General features: G+C 49.1%; 1 protein-coding gene across 19 annotated transcripts in view; it reads right to left on the bottom strand.

The window, feature by feature from the left end:
- The window catches only part of ACAN (aggrecan), a 68,801-nt gene that overhangs the window by 31,486 nt on the left and 20,156 nt on the right, over positions 1-17,159 (bottom strand). For 18 of the 19 annotated variants that reach the window (XM_043489834.1, XM_043489833.1, XM_043489831.1 and 15 more), the window contains exons 2-7: positions 9,661-9,737; positions 6,982-7,365; positions 5,520-5,694; positions 4,101-4,228; positions 3,478-3,771; positions 1,802-2,206 (exon numbers count right to left, since the gene is read on the bottom strand). In XM_043489834.1, coding sequence (XP_043345769.1) covers positions 1,802-2,206; positions 3,478-3,771; positions 4,101-4,228; positions 5,520-5,694; positions 6,982-7,365; positions 9,661-9,730 — 1,456 coding nt within the window. In that variant the 5' untranslated portion in view covers positions 9,731-9,737. Of the gene's footprint in view, positions 1-1,801; positions 2,207-3,477; positions 3,772-4,100; positions 4,229-5,519; positions 5,695-6,981; positions 7,366-8,666; positions 8,724-9,660; positions 9,738-17,159 lie in introns of those variants that run through there. The other variant, XM_043489829.1, reaches the window with a different exon arrangement.

A 17,159-nucleotide genomic window follows, 5' to 3' on the forward strand; every position in this document is an offset into this window, starting at 1 on the left:
AGAAGAAATCAAACAAATCAATCAAACCATTGCCTTTCTTCCACTTGGCCCAAAGTCCTGGGTTCAGGGGGTAGGTGGTCCTCCTGAAAACGGCTGCAAGAGTTTGTGCGGGTGCACTGGGTGTATGTCTGGGGACGGGCACAGGACACAGCCTGTCCATGAACCCCCACTCACTCTGCCTCCCCTGTTGCATTTAACTGGACACACATTGGATTTTGACACTTCCCTGGGTGACTGGCCAGTTCGTGTCCAGTTGCGGACGGATCCCCAGTCTGAGTCTCTCTCACGTTCTTGTCCTTTCCTGTGTTAGATGCCCACCTATCCATTGGCACCTTAATGGGTCGCGGCCATGTGGAGGGAGTGAGGGTCTCTCCAGCCCTGAGCCAACCCTGGGACACAGCTACTGTTGGACTTACCCCCAAACTTCTAAGCAATTCTTCCTTCTCAATATACTGTATTTATCTGGGCGATTCAGGCTGACATCTCACTTTGTGTCATCATGGGAGTGAAGGTGGATGGCAGTGTCCATCTGACCTGCCCCCAGGTGGAGATACTACCAAGGTCCTCATGGAGGCCACCGCAGTATATCTTTCCTATTCATGGACTTGAGTTTTGGAACTAGCCAAGTTCTATGTGACATGACATCCCAATTATCCAAATATTTATTTAGTTTTTGGTCGCCTGGCATGTGGGATCTTAGTTCCCTGACCAGGGACTGAACCCACGCCCCATGCATTGGAAGTGCAGAGTCTTAACCACTGGACTACCAGGGAAGTCCCCGTCCAGACATTTATTAAGCACCTGAAACACCACCATCCCAGAACCAAGGTGGCAAACGTTTTCTGGAAAAAGCCTGACAGAACACATTTCAGACTTTGTGGGCTAAATGGGGTTTGTACATCTACCTGATCCTGTCCTGATGGCCCTAAATGGCTCTAAATGGCCACAGACAACATGTTACCAAATGGGTGTGACTTTGTTCCAGTCAAACTTTATTTGCGGACATTAAAATGTGAATTTTATATAATTTTCACGATATGTCACAAAATGTTATTCTTCTTTGGATTTTCCCCCTCAACTACTTAAAAAGCTTCTTAATTCTTAGTTCACGGGCCACAGAAAAACGGAACATGGGCTAGGGCTAGGTTTGGTCCGTGGACCACAGTTTGCAGACCCCTGTTCTGGAAGGCCAGTGCCGTGAGAAGCCCTGAGGGTAGCCAGTGCAGCTGAGCTCGGCGGCTGAAGTGCCTGTTGGGGCGAGGAGGGCCCGTGGGCAGAAGGGCCCTGGTTTTCCTTTGCCCTTCACCTCTACCTGTCGATACATTCACTGGTTTTTACGTCTGACTTCATTTGAAGGAAATGCTTTGGGACAGAGAGCCGCACACACATAAAAGAGCGTGAGCATCACTGGTGTGGCCCATCCCCTTTGTTCCTTGTTTCACAAGTGAGGAGAGCTGAGTCTGAGAGGTGGGACGCTTGTCTCACATCCCAGGTGAAGCTGAGAGTACAGAAGAACCTCCACCCAGGTGGCTCAGTGGTAAAGAATCTGCCTGCCAGCACAGGAGACGCAGGTTCGATTCCCTGGGCTGGGAAGATCCCCCGGAGAAGGGAAATGGCAACCCACTCCAGCATCCTTGCCTGGAGAATTCCATGGACAGAGGAGCCTGGCAGGCACAGTCCACAGGGTCGCAAAGAGTGGGAATGACTGAGTGACTGACCGCTTCCTGAACTGCACATAGAAGACCCCAGACCAAGCCCTTTCCCCAGCCCTGGATGCAGCCCCTGAGGGGTGGACACTTACCCCCTGGCAGTCGTGGCTGCCCAGGGACCTCGGCTGCACCTGGGGCTAAGGTCACCTGCACGACGAGGTCCTCGCTGGTGAAGGCCGTGGGGGCTTCCAGGCCGGGCGTGGACTCTCCGGGAAAGGCCCAGGGCCGGGTGGCCTCTCCAGTCCTGTTCTCCACTGCGGGGAATGCAGTGGCCCTTACTTCAGGGACAAACGTGAAAGGCTCTTCGGGTTCCGGGGCGGTGGGAGAGACTTCAAAGTCGGGCTTCGCCGTGAGGATCACGTTGCCTCGGGCTTCACCCTCGGTTATGTTTCGGGGCAGGGGCAGCTCCACGTCAGGCCAGGTCACCGTCTGGATAGTGATGTCCTCCTCGCCGCCCACCCCGAAAAAGTTTTCTGGGATGTCTACAAAGTCTTCACCTGGGGCAGGGGGCAGGGGGCAGAGACAAGCATTAGTGCTTGGCCTGGAGCTGGCTTGATGGAGATGAATATCAGATGCCCCCTTCCTCTGCTAAGAAAAGAAAGCACCTACTGTGTGCCAGGCACCTGGCCGGGCCCATTGCTGGAGACCTCAATAGCTTGAGTATTTATTATAGGGGTGCCCTAGATTGCAAAAATATGCAGTCACCATAGCACAAAACCCTGACCAATCAGCTCACTGTTTATTAAAACCATCTTGTTCCAACATCCCTTCCTGTGTAATGCCAGCCAGTTGCTTCCTTACTATCTTGTGAGCACCTGCTGACCCTCTGATGTTAGAACTAGCCAATGGGACAATGTAAATCAATCAGAAAAAGAAATGAAAAAATCTTCCCAAAGATGCAGGAGCTCATGAAATTGATCAAAGTGCCATGAGAGAACTGCCTGCCTCAGTCATGAACAAACGAGCCACTTAGTAATTAATAAAGAGAGCATCCATGAGGATGCTACAACTGCAAACAGGGTGGTGGGAATATTGAAAAGTGAAGAGAAGCTTTTGGGGGTAATTCTAGTTATTTTTGCACAAATAACCCTAGACAGTGTAAAATACAGGATAAAAACATTTTTAAAAGTTTTAGTCTAAATGTTCACAATAAAGTCCTTGTCAAAAACTTTTTCCCACTCTTAAGTAACACTATGGCCCTCATTTTGAAGTGAATTCAATTAAAAGGGCAACTGTGGAGAGGAAGGTGGGAGGGAGGCTCAAGAGGGAGGGGACATATGTATACCTATGGCTGAATGTTTGACAGAAAGCAACTCAATTCTGTAGAGCAATTATCCTTCAATTAAAAAATAAATACTTTTAAAATTTAAAAAAGGGCAAATCACAGCGCCCTCCTGTGGTGCATGGTCTCAAGTCAGGCCCCACATCTTCTCGTTAGACAGATGAGGAAAGTGAGGCTCAGGGCCTTGACTTTGTCACAGCTGCCCAGGAGTGAGTGGCAGAAACGTTTCAAACTTGAGAAAACAGTCTCTGAATCTCATGTTTTCCCCCAATTCTGGGCTGATGAGATAGGACTGGGTATTGCAGGTTGCAGTGATTCTAGCTCCCCAAGGAACCCATGAAAATAGGGGGTGCTGAGATATGGGGTTCAGGTACCCAGTGGACACTTGAAGGAGGTAAAACCCAACTCCCCATTCTAAGATCTCATCCTCTGGGTCTCCATTTTGGTGGCAACTCCCCCTCCGAAATGCCTCCAGGCCATTCCTACCTGTGTAGCAGATGGCGTCGTAGCGGGATGAAGGGTCAGGGTAGCCTGTCTGGTTGGCGTGCAGGTAGACGGTCCTCACTCCCAGGAGGTTGCCCCCGCAGTTCGGCCGGGCCTTGGAGATGGGGTATCGCACGCTGCGGTCAGCTAGCCAGCCGGCGCTGCACATGTCCATGCCGCCTTGCCAGGCCAGGTAGAGTTGGCCCGTGGTGGCCAGCCGGGCGCCCAGCCTCCGGCACTCGTTGGCTGCCTCCTGAAAGGTGAACTTCTCCGGGGATGTTGCATAGAAGACCTCGCCTGCAAAAGACAGCCGGCAGGGTAAGGAGCTCCTTCCCATGTCTGCCCTGAGTCCCCAGGGAGATCCCCAGGTTCCTCTGGGTTTGGTCTTTAACTGGGCAAAGCCCTGGTCCCACATGTCTATATTTCAGGGGAAGAATGGGGGTGTTGGGAGGGGTGTCGAGGTAGGGTATGGTATCCTGGGTTAGTGCCCTGCCCAGGAAGAGGCCCGCATGACTCCGAGAGTCAGCAGGAAGAAGGGGATGGATAGCAGGAAGAAGGGGATGGGCAGCAGGAAGAAGGGGAAGAGCCTCCCAAGGGGCTCTTGGGAGGGTAGGGGGTGGCCTCACCCTCCATCTCCTCCGCGAAGCAGTACACATCATAGGTTTCATTGGTGTCACGGATGCCATAGGTTCTCACACCAGGAAACTCATCCTTGTCTCCATAGCAACCTTCCCTTGGAGTGTGGATGGGGTACCTGCCGGGAACCCAAAGTAGGGATGTGACACGCGGGGGACAGAGGGGGCCGGTGACCTTGTACCCTACTCCCTTGTGGGAGGAAGCAGTGACTTACTGGTGTGTTTGCTGGGATCTGCTGAGATCTGTGGGCTACTTGTTTCTACAGTTTTTGCCCGGGTTTATTGAGATAGATGTTTTCATCACTATTGGTGACAGAAGGCAGCCCCTTTGACTGAAAATTTATTGTACCAAACATGTTCTATCAGGGGTTTGAAAACCTTTTCTGTAAAAGGATGGATAGTAAATATTTCAGGTCTTGCAGGCCAGAGGGTCTCCACTGTGACCAACCACTCAACCTTGCCATCCTAGTGCAAACGAAGCAACCACAGACAAAAGAACAAGTGTGGCTGTGTTCCCATAAAGCTTTGTTTACAGAAACAAGGAGTGGGTTGGACTTGACCCATGAGCCATAGTTTGCTGAACCCTGCTCTGTATCACTGGAGTCTCATATCAACCTAAGGAGGAAGGTGCTATAACCACTCTGAACCATAAGAAAGTGGGGCCCAGAGATGTTAAACAATTTGTTCAAAGTCACACAGCCTCTGAGTATCAGAACTGGGGGTTGAGGTATATAGATACCTCCTGTATCTGAGGTGTGGTCTCTTGCACTATGCTAGGCTGTTGAATCATCTTGCCTTTTTTTTTTTTTTTAATGGTTAATGGCTTTTTTTATCCTGAGATCTTTTGCCTATCCCAGTATTACAGAGCTATTTCCCTTTGTTTTCTTCTTGTGGCTTTGTGGTTCTGGCTTTTGCATTTGGAGCTTTGATCCACCTCGAAAGAATTGTCTCATCTTGCTTTTATAGTCTTGCTTACATGATTGCCCTCCCTTGAAGGTAAGGCTCTGTCTGTCTTGCTGGGCAACCCACCCCTTAGCAGCTGTGCTCAGGCAAAAATGAGTCAAAAAGATTAATTTACATGTGTCTTGCCCTATTAAAAAACAGAATAGAAAGTGGTTCACAAAAATATTAAACACCAAAATTTAAAAAAGATGTAAAGGGAAAAATGAGTAGGAAGAATAATGATGTAAAATTTGCATGGAGAAAATGCTCATGTAGAGCTATGCTGCTAGTGATCATTCATCCACCACAGGACAGAGGACCAAGGATTTGGGACCTGACCTTGAACTGGCCAAGGCATCTGTCCAGCCCCAGCCCAGGTTGGCCTTGGTGTCAGGCTGGCACCAGCTCAGTGCTGGTCAGCGTTCCAGTCCATCTCCCACTCACTCCGATGGTGGCCCCGGGGCTCACCTGACAGTCTGATCGGCCAGCCAGCCTGCGTCGCACTGGTGGAAGCCGTCCTCATAGGCGGCCTGCAGCTGCTCGGGTGTGGCGATGATGGCGCTGTTCTGCAGGCAGGCCCGCTGAGCCCTGTCAAAGTCCAGGGTGTAGCGCGTGGAGATGGCTCTGTAATGGAACACGATGCCTGCAAGACACAGGAGAGCGAGAGGGCAGGTCAGCACAGCCTCCACTCATCCAGGCCCTCATAGAATCAGGGAGAGCCAAGGGGGCATACAGACATCTGGGCTGGGCCTCCAGCTGATGGGTGGATTCTAGCTCCCTATCTGCATGGGGTCCTTCTGCCTTTGCTAGAATATTTCTATTAACAGGGAGCTCATTACCTTACAAGGCATCTTTTTGGAAACCTGTGATAATTCTGGTAATCAGGTTATTTGACTTGGATCAAAATCTGCCTTCCTCATAATTTTTCATATCATTCCAGGACCCCATATTTGCTTTGCAGAAAGAAGCTCCCTCAGCCCAGAGCCATCCCAGTGAGAGTCTTGTTTAAGGCACAGGTAGGAGCAGACCGCCTTTTGGAGAGTGTTGAGCACCAAAGAATTGATGTTTTCGAATTGTGGTGCTGGAGAAGACTCTTGAGAATCCCTTGGACAGAAAGGAGATTAAACCAGTCAATCCTAAAGGAAATCAACCCTGAATATTCACTGGAAGTACTGATGCTGGAGCTGAAGCTCCAACACTCTGGCCACCTGATGTGAAACGTCACCTCACTGGAAAACACACTGATGCTGGGAAAGAGTGAAGACAGGAGGAGAAGAGGGAAACAGAGGATGAGATGGCTGGATGGCATCATCAACTCAATGGACATGAGTTTGAGAAAACTCCAGGAGATAGTGAAGGACAGGGAAGCCTGGCATGCTGCAGAACTGAGCAAATGAGCAACAACCACCCAACAGGAAAAACTTGGTGCTGACTGAAGTCCTGAAGCCTACCAAGAACACACCCATATTCCTTAGTCCATCGAGGGCAGGGGACCAGAAAGTCCTCATCCCTTTCTTTGGCTTCTGGAACTGGAAGTGGGGGAGGGACACCTGGGTGGAGAGTCAGGAGATGCTCAGGCTCCCTTCCTGGGAAACTTCAGGCAAGTCACTTAACCTCAGTTTGCTTGTCTGTAAAATGGGGATGATCATAAAGCAATCAAATCACAAGACTGTTGGGAAGCACAGATTGTCATTCATTACACATGACTGTGGCCACGGAGTATTTAATTCACTCAAAGTCCAGTGAGAGTGATGTTACTAGCTTCGCGTTACAGAGGAAGCAACTGAAGTTAAGTAACTCAACCAAGGTGCAAACTGGCAGGAGGAGGAGCTGGGGTTTGCAAGCCAGCCAGCCTGGGTGCCCATCAGTGAGGATGGCATTCTGGTTTTTTCTGTAGGTGAAGTAGGGTTCCCCCGGGGCAGACTCTCACCTTTCACCACAACCTCCAGGGTGGCCTGGCTGTCCTCGATGCCGTGCATCACCTCGCAGCGATAGATCCCGGAGTCATTGGAGCGCAGGTTCTGGATTTCCAGGGTGGCATCGCTGGGGATGGCGGGGTAGTTGGGCAGCGTGACCTTGTCTTGGTAGGCGCTGTTGACCCGCACCCGCCCTTCAGTGGCCACCAGCAGCACCACCTCCTTCTCCTTGGAAATGCGGCTCCACTTGATTCTCGGGGCGAGGGGGGCAGTGGAGGGGGCGGTGGTCACGGGGTGCATGGGGTCGATGAAGTAGCAGGGGATGGTGAGGGAGCTCCCCAGGAGGACCCGCAGCGGGGACGGTTCAGGGATGCTGACACTCAGCGAGTTGTCAGGTTCTGTGCGGGGAGACACGGGGGCGGGAGACAGACCCGTTAGTGCCCAGAGAGGACCACCCAGCCTCTCTGTCGGTCCTTCTGGAAATGACAGTGTCCGTGCTGGTGCTGGGGAAGCCTCCTGTGTCATAAGGAATTCCCTTTCTAGAGCAGCTTCCTCAAGACCCCCTGGTCTCTCTGTCTCAAGACGGGAACTATGGAGCCAGAAAGGGTTGCAGAGGGGGCCATCGATAAGTTCAAAGGCGTACCTCTTTGTTTCTCAAACTGGGGTACCCTAGGTGATGCCAAGCCATGGGATAAACAGAACCCATCTTTCTGGAGTGACAAGCCATGGGATAAACAGAATCCATCTTTCTGGAGTGACAGCTTGACTCAAATATTGGTAAAAAGTTACTTTGGGGGAGAAGCTCCAGTACTTTGGCCACCTGATGTGAAGAGCTGACTCATTGGAAAAGACCCTGATGCTGGGAAAGACTGAAGGCAGGAGGAGAAGGGGATGATAGAGGATGAGATGGTTGGATGGCGTCACCGACTCAATGGACATGAGTCTGAGCTAGCTCCAGGAGATGGTGAAGAACAGAGAAGCCTGGGGTGCTGCAGTCCATGGGGTTGCAAAGAGTTGGACATGACTTAGTGACTGAACTACATCAAGAAAAAATTACTATGGGGAAGAAAAAATTTATACAGCTTGTAAAGCTAAGATATAAAAATATCAAACATTTAAGGAGGTCTGCTTTGGGCTTCATCCTGACCTTGCAGAAGGACTAGTCATTCTCTTCTGTTGTTGGGGGATCAGGGGCCTAGTTGGAGAGGCATCAGTGAAAATCAGACGTTTAAGTCTGCAAAGAGTCAGCCTGGGGTGGGGTTGGGATATGATTAGACTCCATAAAAAAAAAAGACAACAAACCTAGATAGTATTGATAGGGAAGATGCAGAGAGTTTGCAAATTCTCTTAGAAGTCAAAAATCTTCCTGGTATTGGAAAGAAAGAGCCTTTGAAAAAACAGCACTTTTATGAACAGTCATATACTTACCAAACTTTTTTTTCCAGGAGAGCCTGCAGGTTGACCATAAAAATGTTTCAGATATTTGTGGGTGGCAGATACATAGCACGGCAGGAAAGAGGGAGCCAGGAATGTTTGGGGTCCAGCCCTAACCTTTTGATATCCTGGGGGATCACTAGCAGGCCCTTCACGGAAATATCCCTCTGAGGCTCCGCCCTAGCACAGCACAGAGCGTGGTTTTAGTGGTGGTAGCTCTCCAGGGCAGGTTCTTCCCAGGTAGCACTAGTGGTAAAGAACCCACCTGCCGATGCAGGAGACATAAGAGACTCAGGTTCAACCCCTGGGTCAGGAAGATCCTCTGAAGGCGGGTGTGGCAATCCACTCCAGTATTCTTGCCTAGAGAATCCTATGGACAGAGGAACCTGGTGGGCTATAGTCCATGGGGTCACAAAGAGTCAGACATGACTACAGTGACTGATCACACACGTACGGTTCTCCAGGGACAACTGGAAGTGACAGCAGCACCCAGCTCTGCAGTTTTTAAAGCTCTCAACCAACCCTCAAGAGATGGTTGGCCTGTGTGGGCAAATCACCCCAGGGTACAGCCAGCTGGGTACTCAAGGGTCTCAGGGCAAGAGCACAAGTGGAGACTCAGGGATCATATGTCTAAATGTTTAAAAGCTACAAATCAAGCCAACAGATTGTTTAAAAAAAATGTTCTATCTTCTTATTTGACAATGATACCTTTCAAAATTAAAAACCAGATTCAAATTTAGAATTCTTGGATCCCTAGAGTTTTGCACTGGGATGTGGTGGCCACGCTGGAGAGAGGGAATCAGGACCCCTTTTATTCCCTCCACGGCTCTGCACTGTGAAGCGTCTGTATTAATCCAGGCCCTCACAACCCAGCTCTGTCTGAACAGCCACCCCTTCACCGCTCCCTCTGGCCTTCTGGTGGCTCAGACTGGTGGTGGTGGGTGGTCCTTTCATGGAAGGATGGACCCAGAGGAGCAAACCATGCAGCCCTAAAAATGACTTGGGTCCAGCTGCACAGGGAATTCTGGGCATCCTGGGTACCCAGAGGGAGCATAGAGTGGGGTGGACACATATCACTGGTCCTACAATTCCTCATTTTTAGGGAATGTTGGGGCTGTAGGAGAGTCAGAGAGGAGGGCCTCTAAAGTGATGGCCCAGATCAAGCACCAGGACTATCAGTGCCAGGCTTGGTCTCCATCTCCCGAGTTCAGGCCTCAGTGCCTGCTGGGTAAATGAGACACGCGTGGGGATGTCCTCACCTGAAACTTCTACTGAGATGGCTGCTGCGATGACCCTCAGAGTCACAAACACCAAGAGTAAAGTGGTCATAGTTCACCTGGAAGAGAGGGGAACAGAGATGTTATTGGGAGGTTCAGATACAGTGAGGTTGAGGGTCATGTGTCACGTGACAAGTGTGATAAACTCCTCATCCATGGATCTGAAATAACATCAAATAAGGAGGCTAATTTTAAAAAAGTGATAATGATTATACTTGAACAATGGCTTTATGGATAATTTTATTTTGCACTTTGGATTTTTTTTCATGTTTTATAAAAGTGTCTATGATAAGCATGCATAGCTTTTGTGATTAAATAAAACAACAGATATTTATCTAAAGAGCTATAAAGAGTCAGACACGAATGAGTGACTTAGTGTATACATACATACACACACATTAAGGATTATAAAATATCTTCAACTGATTTACTGTTTATCTTACATATGTGACTGCAAAGAAAAATAAAGAGATTTTATTGGAAAAAAAAATGAGGCTGCATTGTGATCTGAGAGATATCTTCTCCAAGAATCCTGTCCTCATAAAACCTTCATGGATTCCTTAGTTTAGTTACTGGTGTGAGGCTGTAATTAAATTTATCTCCTCCTGTTTTTTCTAGGGAACCTCTCATCTTCTAACCAGTAAAGTTTCATCCTAAAGGATCCCTGGGATGGTTGATTTTATGTGTCAACTTGACTGGTCCATGAGGTGCTCAAATATTTGGTCAAATGTTATTCTGGGTGTGTCTGTGAGGGTGTCTTGGGAGGAGATGAACATTTAAATCGGCAGACTAAGTACAGCAGATGCCCTGCCAGTGTGGGTGGGCCTCACCTAATCGCGAAGGCCTGCATTGCCCCCAGTGGCTGAATAAGAGATAATGTCTCTTGCCTGATGTTCACCAAACTGCCTTCAGACTTAAACTGAAACACTGCTTCTTCTTGGTTTCAAGGTTTCACACCCTGGCTCTCTAGCTTGCCAAGTGAAAGTGTTAGTCACTGAGGTGTGTCCAACTCTTTGCAACTTTATGCTCTGTAGCCCACCAGGCTCCTCTCTCCATGGAATTCTCCAGGTGAGGATACTGAAATGGGCTGCCATTTCCTCCTCCAGGGGAATCTTCCTGACCCAGGGACTGAACCTGGGTTTCCTACATTGCAGGCAGATTCTTTACCATTTGAGCCAATTTGTTAGCTTGCCAAAAACCTTCATAATCATCTGAGCTAATTCCTTAGAATAAATCTCTTTCTATATGTATATGCACAACCAAATAGTTCTGTTTCTCTGGAGAACCCTGACTAACACAGTTTCCCAGGCCCAGAAAAGTGACACGAGTTACCCCATCTCCTTGATGAAATCTGAACCTGCCATCAACTTCAAATTGAGGAATTTGTGTGTCTTAGGACAGAGAATGTACCAAGATTTGGGGCACAATTCAGGGGTCTCATTCAAGTCAGGGGAAGGATGCTCACCCAGATTGCTCTGTGGGATATGTGCTAAGTCAATTTAGTCATGTCTGACTCTGTGACCCTATGGACTGTAGCCTTCCAGGCTCCTCTGTCCATGGGATTCTCCAGGCAAGAATACTGTGTGTTGCCATTCTCTCCCCAAGGGGGTCTTCTTAACCAGGGCTTGAACTTGCCTCTCTTACATCTCCTGCATTAGCAGGCAAGTTCTTTATCGCTAGCACCATGAAGGAGATGACAGCCTAGGACCCCTGAAGCAACCCCTATTGGCCCAAACAATGACTTCATATGAATTAGAGAAACAAACTTTCCTTACTGTCTTCTGTTGGAAAACTGTCCCACAAAGTATACTAATCTGTGATGACAAAATGTAAAGGGAGCCCCCTGCGTAACTGGAACCCTGACTGAGTGGGCCAGAGTACTCAGACCTCAAGAAGACCCATCTGAACTTACAAGAGATCAACCAGAGGGATGGTTCTCAACTTGGGTTGCACACTGAAATCACCTGGGCTTCAGCCTGGTCCTCAGACATTTTAAAAACTCCCTAGATGGTTCTAAAATGTGGCCAGGGCGCCGCTGGCTAGAGTATGCAGTCACACTGCGGACACTTGTGACTTGCACCCCATGACACGTGCCCTAAAGACAGGAAGGGAGCTTTCACAGGCTGAGTGCAATGCCCGACTGAGGCTACAGCCAGTGTCCCTGACCTGGACTCTGTCAGTGTCTGATGACCCAGTAGGAGTCTCTACTGACTCAGTTACCATCAGCTGTGGCTGGACGGATTTGAGGATGAGGGCCTCTGAGGTTCTCACCCTTAGACTGTGGGGAAGGGAGTGGGTAGGGCCAGGACTCTGGGGACCCTCGTGGGTGATCCCAGTCTGTCATTCTTTAAAATTTGTTTTTTCTTTTTAGATGTATTTTTTTTTTTTTTTTTGGCTGTGCTGGGTCTCAGTTGCAGGATCTTTATTTGCGGCATGTGGTATCTAGTTCCCTGACCAGCGATTGAACCCAGGTCCCCTGCATTGGGAGTGCAGAGTCTTAGCCGCTAGACCACCAGGGAAGTCCCTTAGTTTGTTGCTTGAGTGATCTTTCCACAGCTATCCATCATTCATTCCACATACAGTGGGCACCTGAGGAATGAAAGGGTTGTCTGTGTGGGTGCTGCTGGGGGCTCAGAGATGAAGGTGTGAGGCATAGGATGAGTAGGAAGTCTGGAAAATTCCGAAGGCTTAAGAAGCAGCTCCTAGCTTCTCCTGAGGGATTTTTCTCCTTAGAAGCTGCCTTGAAAAAAAAAAATCTCTGGGACTCCAGGTTCTGGCTCGTGAGGTGCCTTTTCCTCAGGCCCAGTGTGATCCCTCATGGCCAAGAACTATTCCTCCGGAGGCTAAAAGGGTCAGGTGTCTCCTCCTCTGTGAGGAGGGGCTAGACTTGCAGGGCCCTCTCTTCCTAGAGCCTCAGGGAAACCGTGTGCAGACACAAGGCCGCCTGTTCTTCTTCCCTCAGAACACCCTTCACTGGGAAGTTCTCTGTATGTTTTCAGAGTTGTGTTTCTTCCCTCACTCTCTGAACAAGCCTGACGTTGTCCGGGAAGCAGTGGTTCTCTGTGGGGCTTGAGTCTGCTCTGTTTTTCTCCCTGGCTTCGGCCGGGAATGAAAAGGGCAGGGAGTGGGCACTGGTGGTGGTGGGTGGGGGGATGGGTTGTGGGCAGAGAAATTAATTTTACTTCGTCTTCTTTTTTTTTTCAAGACAAACTTTGGGATAGAAATATCGTAATAAATATGCTCTTGTGTTTGTGTGTGTTTTCTCAGCTGTAAAGAAAATAGGGAGAAATTCCATTCTGTCTGGATTCCAGTGTGTCCGGGCCTCACTGAGCCTTTATGTGAGGAGATGGACTCTGCCAGTCCCCACAACAGGGCGGCCTTTCTGCAGGGGAAGTGGAGCTGGGTGGTGGCGACGGGATTGGGAGGCTGGGACTGAGGACAGGGGAAGGAGCTGTCTAAAATGGAGGGAAAGAGGGGCTTGAGGAGCGGGTGAAAGTTGGAGGGTCTGTGCAGAGCTTCTGTGGGATCCATGTGAGTGAGGTTGGGCTCATTACCAAGGAACTGGCTTTTTCAGGACAGAATTATTAGGAAGTTTGCTGGGGGAAAGAAAGTGTGCTAGTGCTTTGAACCTGAGCTCAGGCCATGTGTGTGTATGTGTGAGAGACAGACAGACAGACAGACACACACAGACCCATAGTTGAATGTATGGAAACCCTCCACCGCCTGATCAGTTAGACCCTATCCCATGGCTGCCAACCCAGTCAGGGCTTTGACCTTTATTCCATCAGATTATGGGGCGGAATGGGAGGGGCTCCCCTGCTTGCCCTGAATTCTTATTCCAGCAACATGCAGTGGAGACCCCTAGACCTGGGTCCCAGTCCTGCTCGGCACCTCCTGCTTTAATAACCCAAGATCCCACTCCATGGCTATTTCAGAGACTGAGCGAGAGAATGTGCCAGGCAGACCCGGCTTCTGGAGGGCGGGGGCTGTGTCTCTGGCTCGGCGGCCAGCCCAGGGTCTGGCACTCAGCAGGCATCCGTCAGCACCACCCTCCTCCCTAGTGTCAGGCCTGGGTGAGCCTCTCAGAATGTGGGGACTGGAAGAGAGTCTAGCGGTTACAGGGAGGCTTCTTGCCCTGGGATGAGGGTTGGATGAGATGATTTTCCATAAAGGATAAAACTGCCTTTGCCAACATCACCACCCTACCACACATTTGGAAAATAAGGAACTAGAGAAAATAAATCACCATCATCCTCCATCCTAATCCAACCATTGTTCGTGTTTTGATAGTTTTCCTTCTGGTTTTTTTCCTTAGGCATCCACTTGCGTTTCGTGGAGTTGTAATCTTTTTGCATCCTGTTAGCTTTTTCCACATAGCATGGTGGATCAAATGACTTGGTTTTTGTTCCTTCAGAACTGATGGATGGCTTTGGGGCTGTACAATCACGACCTTGCTGCTCGGAATCCTGTCTACATGGCCGAGGCAGGTGGTCTTCAGTCTCTAATTGAACAGGAAGTGCTCATTCATTCTTCACGGGGTGATCCACCCCATGGTTAGTGTGTTAGTTGTGTTAGTCACACAGTTGTTTCTGACTCTTTGCGACCCCGTGGACTGTAGCCTCCCAGGCTCCTCTGTCCATGGAATTCTCCAAGCAAGAATACCAGAAAGAGAGATTTTAAACCCAGAAGAGGGAAAGTGGCAGGGATCCCACATCAAGGACACATCTGGCCAGACTGACTCCAACTGCAGCTGCTAATTTCCCACATATTCTAAATAGACATGGTGGGAAGGTGTGGAAAGGGGGAGTCAGGAAACTGACTCCAGGTGAACTCACACAAGCCCTCAGTTTTCTCATCTGCACACTGGAATCAGAATGCAAGCTCCACCCCAGGGACATGGTGAAGATAGTTTTCATGGATGTTAATGCTCATTTTATATTTTCTCCTCTTTCTCTTCTCTCTGTTTTGCTTATTCTCTCTCCATCTGTGTCTTTTTTTTTTTTTAAATAGAGTTGATTTCTTTATTCCTATTGTATTACTTGGGCTTCCCTGGTGGCTCAAAAGGTAAAGAATCTGCCTGCAATGCAGGAGATCTGGGTTCGATCCCTGGCTTGGGAAGATCCCCTGGAGGAGGGCACGGCAACCCACTCCAATATTCTTGCCTGGAAAATCCCCATGGACAGAGAAGTCTGGTGGGTACAGTCCATGGGGTCACAAAGAGTTGGACATGACTGAGTGACTAAGCACAGTGCATTGCATTACTTGCTTGGTTATCACTGCAAATTAAATTCTGCAAATGTTTTCCTGCTTTCTGGGCAATTAAGCGGATTCATTGGAAAAAGCTGTGGCAGCGGGCTGAGGGTGCTGCAGATTGACCTCTCAAACCTATAGTTTTGTCTAGGATTGGCCTCAAGCAGCCCTGTGCTAAGACAAGGGCAGAGTGTGGTGGGGAGGGAGGGTTTTCCTCTGAGTTTCTTATGTTCTTGTAGATGGAGACATATCTGTACCTAGAAAATAGCAGGCGTGTGAATGGTGCCAGGTCCTTGATGCTGTCTAGAATGACTGTATGACCCCAAGTGTAGTTTCTGCATCTTTCACAGAGGGCAGAGTGGGACAATTGGCCCTGGAGTTCTCTGAGACTCTAAATGTCAGCTCCACACAGTGCAGAAAAGAGACATTTGATACAGGGTCAGAGTTGGTCACATCTCACCTGTCACAGCCTCCCCGCCCCGGGTTAGAAATGAGCTCATCTTTTGTTCTGATCCTGCACCCAGATCAGCATTCCCTGGGAAGGTTCAAACCCACTTGGAAAGATGCCCCCTTGTGCCCTCCACATGCTGGGAAAGAAGTGGGGGGGCAGCAGAGGGATGCAAAGAGGGGAGCTGTGAGGTTATGAGTATCTTGCCTAAGTTTCAGAGGAATTAGGCTTTCAGGGGAGCCTCAGGCTCTCAAGGGAGGAGCAAGATTTAAGTGAAGGAATTAGGAGAAAAAAGAAAAGAAATCAAGAAATGATACAGGTCCAGGAACTTCCCTGGTGGTCCAGGGGCTAAGACTTCATATTTCCAAAGTAGGGTGCCTGGTTCGATCCCTGGTCAGGGGACTAGATCCCACATGCTGCAATGAAGATTAAAGATCCCATGTGTTGCAACTAAGAGCCAGAGCAGCCAAATAAATAAATAAAACAATATATTAGTTAATAAAAAATAAGAAAACAAAGACATGTGTCCAGAAGGTGTCACATCTGGTGCATGAGTGTGTGTGCTCTCAGCTGTGTTCAACTCCCTGTGACCCCACGGACTGTAGCCCACCAGGCACTCTCTACTAATGTGGGCTTGCCTTCCAGTCGTGCCTTTGGTTTGGGTCTGGCCCTCCTCTTTCTCTTCCTTCCTTTTGCTCACACAGTTTGTTCCTTCCAGAAGACTTTACATTTGTAGAACAGCTCTACATCTGACCTAATCATAGCCTTTTCTGAATCCAGGGTAAATACTACCTTCTGGGAACTTCCAGATACCTTGGCCTGAAACCGTCTCCTTTCTGCCCATGTTCTTTGTCATTCCTTGTGGTTACCACCAACTAATTAACAAACACATGCCAGCTTGTCGTTTCTTTCCCACTGTAGTTTTAAACTACTGGGCTAAGCACTTATGGAGCGTGTATGGGTGGGGAGTGGGGCTGTGTAGTGAGAAGATGGTTTTGGAGTCACATGCATGTGCTTGTGTGTGCTGAGTCATGTCCGACTTTTTGTGACCCCAGGGACTGTAGTCCACCAGGCTCCTCTGTCCATGGGATTCTCCAGGCAAGAAATACTGGAGTGGATTGCCATTTCCTCCTCCAGGGGATCTTCCTGATCTAGGGATCGAACCCATGTCTTCTGTGTCTCCTGCATTGGCAGGTGGATTCTTTTACCACTGAGCCACCTGGGAAGCCCTTTGAGTCACATAGATTCTGTTGAATTGCAGCTGTGATGCATGTGAACATAAAACCTTGGCCCAACTATTTAACCTCTTGAAGTATCGATTTCTTTGCTTCTAAAGTGCTGATCAAGTAGAATCTATCATATAGGATTTTTGCAATTCCCTGGAGAAGGGCAAGGCAACCCACTCCAATATTCTTGCCTGGACAGAGGAGCCTGGCGGGCTACAGTCCACAGGGTCACAAAAGAGTTGGACATGACTGAAGTGACTTAGCATGCATGCACTGTGTGGCTTTCAGTAAATTCTGTCTCTTTCCTAAATCATCCAACCGGATCCTCCCCGACTGAGGAGGGAGAATGGCTGCATTGTGTATACACATCACGGTCTTCAATCCATTGTGGATGCGTTGAGCACCTACTGTGGGCACCACACGCTGGGCTCTGCACGTCGTAGCCCCTCAACCAACATGCAATGACTTGATAGAAGTTATACCCAGTACAGTTCATGCCTAGATCTAATTGAAATGATGTCCCATGCATAGATGGTCATTTGATTTGCAATGACAGC

The sequence above is a fragment of the Cervus canadensis genome, chromosome 17 (genome assembly GCF_019320065.1).
Source record: "Cervus canadensis isolate Bull #8, Minnesota chromosome 17, ASM1932006v1, whole genome shotgun sequence".
In the NCBI taxonomy this organism is placed as follows: Eukaryota; Metazoa; Chordata; class Mammalia; order Artiodactyla; family Cervidae; genus Cervus; species Cervus canadensis.